Source organism: Penaeus vannamei, chromosome 13 (assembly GCF_042767895.1).
Source record: "Penaeus vannamei isolate JL-2024 chromosome 13, ASM4276789v1, whole genome shotgun sequence".
Lineage (NCBI taxonomy): Eukaryota > Metazoa > Arthropoda > Malacostraca > Decapoda > Penaeidae > Penaeus > Penaeus vannamei.
Window position 1 is genome coordinate 7,899,895 of NC_091561.1, and position 6,367 is coordinate 7,906,261.

The 6,367-nt window shown below is 35.5% G+C and overlaps 1 protein-coding gene across 1 annotated transcript; it reads right to left on the reverse strand.

Annotated features, from left to right (window-relative positions):
• Window positions 1-243: 243 nt before the first annotated feature.
• Window positions 244-6,070, reverse strand: ND-B17 (NADH dehydrogenase (ubiquinone) B17 subunit). The gene is made up of 5 exons (XM_070128880.1): window positions 5,928-6,070; window positions 4,070-4,185; window positions 3,366-3,485; window positions 2,791-2,892; window positions 244-691 (listed from the first exon to the last, which is right to left on the reverse strand). Exons 1-5 carry the CDS (start codon window positions 5,938-5,940, stop codon window positions 551-553), a joined length of 492 nt encoding a protein of 163 aa, XP_069984981.1. The 5' UTR covers window positions 5,941-6,070; the 3' UTR covers window positions 244-550.
• Window positions 6,071-6,367: the final 297 nt, after the last annotated feature.

Here is a 6,367-nt window from a genome sequence, read left to right on the forward strand (position 1 = left end):
TATAAAATCTTACTTTTGAAATGTTGTGCTACATAGACTAAATGTTACTATGTGATACCATATGCAGGAATGACATTAATAAAGGTTTTTCTTTTTCAAAGTAGTTATTCTTCTCTGAGAAAAAAGAAAGAAAGAAGAAAACTTTCAATATACTTGTGACGTAATGTCATTTTATAAGTATACACTTTTAGCCATTATTAGGTTTATAAAATACAGCCATTATCAGGCTTATGAAATACAAACTAAATTCAAAATTATTTATTACACATTATGAACATATTCTCATTATTTACACAGAGCCAAGGAAATGAAACAACCTAACAAAATGGTTAATCAAATCCATTCCAGGAGTTTTTATTCCCTTTCAGTTTCCCTATACAGGTTATAAAAGGGACAATTTTCACTCCTTGTTATAAATATTATTCTCAATATCTAGTCTCAAATGTAAAATATCAGTTTCCACTTGTCAGACACTGAAAATTTTAACTTATGATGTTTTCACCTGCAATCTAAACCAATGTTCTACCATTCAAATATTCTTGAAAGAGGTTTAAATAGGGCTAGACTTGAAGCCTCTTGCAGCATAATCGGATGCTTCCTTCCTGTCAGAGACCATCGGGTATCTTGAATCAGCTGGGGTGATGATCGGGCGGGCTTCCAGGACTCGCCAGCCTCCCTTGCGGGTCCAGTCCTGAGAGGGAAGCGAAGTTGATGTCCAATTGCATTATGATTTTTTCCCTCTCCAGAGGGCAGTTTTAATACTATCAATATATGGGAAGATGGTGAGAGGGAGGGGGAGAGCGAGATACATAGATAACCTGCACTCGTAGATATGATATACATATATTTAACTTTCATTTGTATTTTCCACTGATAATATGTAGGAATGAACCAAATTAAACTCCTTTATAACTTCTTGAGTATCTTGAACATTCACAAGTTAATCCACTAATTGCAGATGGCAGGATTTCATGTCAAGGAAAGTATCAACTATAAATTCAGATGGCATATCATGGTACAACATAGGTTGGACCAGCTCACAGGTGACCAAATATCCTGTAGCACTCAGGGAGTACAAGGAACACATCATTAACATCATTATTTCAAGAATGTTTTCTTCACAGGGGAAATATTAGAAATCATCTTGCAGGAACCTAACAGGCAAGCTATCATCTTCCCTGATTTTGTAAATGATACAAAGGCAACACCATCTGAATACATTTTCATTCTGCAAAACTCTAACAAATGCTTATTATCTATTAGATATAGGGCCATGAGTGGAACTGGATTCCCCTGACACTCCCCACACTACAAGTCTTTCCCCTTTGGATCGTAGTTGGAGGCTCCTATTTATCAGAAATATATCCTCTGGACAGATCTGAACAGACATCAACATACCTCAGCTTCCCTGACAATTGTGCCCTGGATACTGACAACAGGCTATGGAAACCCAGTCACATCATTAGACTCCTGCACTGCCATTGTTGGGTTGTATATATGCCTCCACAGAGTATCAGGAGCTGCCTCAGGTTTGTGACCTACAACCTATCCAAGAGGGCAAGGTTGAGCTTCCAACTGTATAAATTGCCTCTACATGTCCATGGTGCAGCTACACTTATACCTTTGTTTCACTCAGGGCTGGATGTTGGGGAAGTTGCTTGCTTCCCATAAAACTGGTTGATCTAACAGTCTGTGGAAGTTTTTAATTTTCAAAACATACCTATCAGAGAGAAAGTTTTCAAATATGTAAATCTTCCCACCGTGTTCCATTGGCTCCAAGGGAGTAGGGCAAGCAAGTGTGGTATGCTGGCAGCCTAACATGTAGTAGATGCCCTAAAAATAATGGAGAGACTTGTTTTCCATGCTCCAAACCTCAACCATGATGGAGATCAATATGATAAATGAAAATGGGGGAAATTGAAAAGAAAAATGAGGAAAATTTAAAGAAAAAAATATGGAAAGATGCCATGAAACATAAAAAGTGTAAGATGCATCCTCAGATGCTTTGTGGATTTAAAAAAATAAAATCAATAATTAATCCATGTAATAGATGTGGATTTTTACCCTCAACAATCAATTATACCACAATCAAGAGTATAGAGAGTTGAGTAAATTTAGGTTTTCCATAGTTATATGTTTTCCCTCTGTGTGTTGCTCAATGGGAGACCCTGTCAAGAGTGCGTTAATTAAGCAATTTATTCTCTGAAAGTAAAAGCTTTGTAGTTGTTTCATGACAAGAGATGCCTATGTTCTTTTCCCTTTTTTATCTCCCACATGAATTAACAAGATAAATGAGCTCACAAAAGTGCTCCACATTATAGAAATACATTATGGCATTAGTTAAATGAAACAATTAGGAAATATCCAGTAATTTCCTTTCTTTCTGACAAAAATTGAAATTTCATCCAAGTTCTGTTTTACATTTACCATAAAAATTGATACAAAGATCATGTACATATGTATACCATCAACACCTAAAATAAAATATTTTGCATGATTATATCACATTACTAACCTCTCTCAAGTCTCAATTAGAGGAAAAACAAAGTTTCAAACCTCTCCAGTTTCACTACCGTCTCCTACAATGCCAATGTAAAATAAATATAAGCCAAATTCTGCACCACATCAGATAAAACTGCTGGAAGGCTGCATACACTATGCTCATATAATCTGCAGTTTCAATGTACAGACTGAAAATGGTTCTTTCTGAAAGACCTTTACCAAAAAATACCTGGAACTTCCTTAATGTTCTAAACATACCTGTTAAGAAATAAGAGCAATAATACTTACGTTTGCATTATACTTGAAGTAGTAGTATGTAAGCAATGCAGCACCACCTGCCATAGCAAACTTTCCAGTAAACCAACGGTATTTTGCAGCTCTCTGAAGACCCTGTATGAGATGATATTAAAAAAACTTATAGCGTCAATTGTCAAAAAAAAAAAAGTCAGAATAATAGACTGATGAACAATAAATGCTAATACTACATAACTATTGGGACAAATATCAAAGCAAACAAGTGAACATGTAAATGTTTGAACCTAATAGTAATCATAGGGGTTACCACACAATGATAAAAGGACCTTTTAATCATTCATTCATGATGTTAAATGAGAAAATAACTGCAACACTCTTTTGTCTTCACTACAACTACTTTTGTTTGAGTGAGTAGATGCCTCTCCTTTATAAGTTCCTCAATTAACACTAAATTGTAAAAACTGCAAGCCGCCTCTCTACATGACAGCCATTTCTTAGGTAATACAATTGGCTTGATGAATATAGATAATAATTCATATAAAAAGGGTCATTGATACTGAAAACACTATGAACCATAAGGCAAATATAGTCAGCCTATAAGCTCTTACCATCACGGAAACGAGAGGCTTGAAGAGGGTGTCCAGAGGCCACCTGTAGAACCGACGAATGGGGTTGTAACGAGCTTCATAGAACCCTGGCACTGTACGAGGTTCATTTGGAGACAGAATCTGCTCAAAAAGATAAGAAAAGAGATTTCACATCACTAGTGAAAAATGAAAACTCAAGAATAATAACTTGCAGAAAGGAAAGTGAAGCTACAAAGATAAAGAATGGAGAAAAAATAATAGAAAAGGAGAATAAATTATTCTATAGCAATACAGAAATCCTCTTGTAACAACTGGTGACAAAGGTCTACAATGTACAATAGTTTGATTACGAATGTACTTTGTAGATACTGAAAGTTATCTACTAAGAGAGCAAATACTTTGAAATTAAATGTTCTTGAGTCTCACTTTATCAATCAAGAATCTCTTTGGGAACATGAGGTACACTATCATGACATTCCACTGAATACTAATTAAGAATCTATCAAAGGTTCTGACTTGGAGGGGGGGGAAAAAAAAAAAAAAAAAAAAAATCCTTATTCTGCAAAATACTAGACTGCAATTATCATTCTAGTGTTCAAAACATTTCGAGCCTTAGCCCAAGATGTGGGAAGTAAAATCAACAAGACCCAATTGGTAGGCAAACCCTATATAAACACTATATAACAAAGATATCCCTAGTACTGAAATTAAATAATAATACTGACCTGATCCTTTAGCCACTGTTTGCGATAAGCTCTATCGGCATCTGTCATGCCTGCTAAACGTGTCCGTTCATTCTTGAAGGGTCCCTCAATGGGGAAAGCCTTCACACCGCCCGTGTCTGCAAACCAAAATGCTAATGAAACAAAAACTAAAATACATGTAAAACTAAAATATAAAACATCAACAATAAAGGAAGAATGGTTAAAGGTTAAAATCAAAATAAATGTGCTAGACATCTAAGGTCATATAGCACTATAGGAAGGTAATAATGGAAGAAAATAGTAATATTAGACATGAGTATTAAATAAAAAATATATATCAAATGTATAAATACAAGTGGCTAAATACAATAAATGTAGAAATACAGGCAGCCTGACAAAAAAATTGAAGTAAATATTTAATGTTTAATGTTTGAAACAAATAAATCTGCTAAACATCAAAGATCATATAGCAGTATGGTAAAGTAATGTGTCAAAGACGGTAAAGAGGAGTTAAGATTAGGATAAAATGTGTTAGATGTCAAAGATTAGAGAGCGTTTGTGACATGGAATTAAGTTGGTTTATGGGTTAGAACACTGGGGCTTTGGATGGTATGAATTCCTGTAGAGTTTTTTTTTTTAAATTGGTGTATCAGTCTGTAGAGTTTCAAAGAGGTAATTCTTTATAGTACTGACAAACTCACCAGAAACTGAGTTCCCATTTCTACATTACAATCTTCTAAATTAACATGACTGTTCATCCCCCAGGGAATCTTCACCTCAGTTTGCACAGAAAGAAAAGAGCTGAAACTAAGGAGCACCGGGTAGACTTTGACTGAGTAGCATTTTCTGCAATCTTTCCTTTAGTTTGTGGTGTTACTGTTTGTGTCTGCAGATTATTTCTTTATACCGTCGACTGCAACATTTTGTTCTGTTTAAGATTATCGTCTTCAACTTTCCCTAGCATAGTGCATCCATATGGTAAACATGAACTTTGCTTGCTCTATATTAATTCCATTTCTGCTTGTTTTACCCCATAATTTCCCTTACAAACTACATCGCAAAAGATTATGGTGAACTATGCCGGTAACCAGTTGGAAAATATGTTGCATTTTGTGTATGCGTCATAGTGAGCAACGACAATGTATGGGCTGTGACCTGTGAGCAAAGGACACTTATGGAGCAAGCCACTGTGATTGCTTTTCACTCTTAATAATACTGTTCTGAAGTGATTTAATAATTACGTGATTGTTATTCATGCTTGTTTTTGAATACGGATAGACTTTATTTTGTTTTGTTGTGTTAGTCATGTTGGAATTCAAATACCAGCGAGAAAGAACATTGGGTGCGAGCAAGAATGATCATAGCTGTGACTCAAGATCAGCTTAACTGCAAGAATTTGCTTGGACCCCTATGGTGGAGGGGTCTGGGGGTTCAGTCCTCACTTGGGGATTAAGTTAGGTTGACTGACTAACACTTTTTGATAAAAAAAAAAAAAACGCGTCCATATCTGTCCATGCATTTCCCCCGTTTTTTGTGTTCCCTCCCCAGCCAATATCGGGCCTATATTTATAGTTTGTTTTCAAGGACTAAAACTACGAAAATATACAAGACAGATAATAAAATTACTTTTCTGGCATAATACCACCACTACTACTATTACCTAGCAAACAGTGTAAGAGAGATATCATCAAAATTATAACAAATGTCTTATTTTGGTATACGAAGATGCAATCTGCATGACACGATCAAATTCACAATTACACTCATTGTGGGGCACACTTCATATTTCTCCCCAAACCTATATTATTGCTAGTTTCTCAATCATCCCTTCAATCCATATTTAGAGTGAAATAACATGATTTTTTCGCAATAATAATACCTGACTGTGGCATTCTGTTCCTCTTTCCGAGCTCCAACAGCTGATCCGGTTGAAAATTCAGTGGGAAGGAAACCGGCCGGTGGAAGAAGACTTCATGAGTTGAAATCTTATGGGCTTAAAGCTTTCAAAAATAAGATTTAGAAAATATAGTGATATGAAAATGAGTACTAAATATGTATGAAAAATTTACTACAGAGTTTAAAGTGGAGGGCCTAGAAGATACTGAAAATTATGTTTTGCATTGTGCGTTCGTATACGTCTATAGCCTATACTCAATTTACAGAATTAGTACTGTCATATCTCTGGATTCAACATAGTTGCAGTGATAAAATAAAGCTAATTCTTATTCATCATTGTGCCCCCCCCTCTCTCTCTTTCTCTCTCTCTCTCTCTCTCTCTCTCTCTCTCTCTCTCTCTCTCTCTCTCTCTCTCTCTCTCTC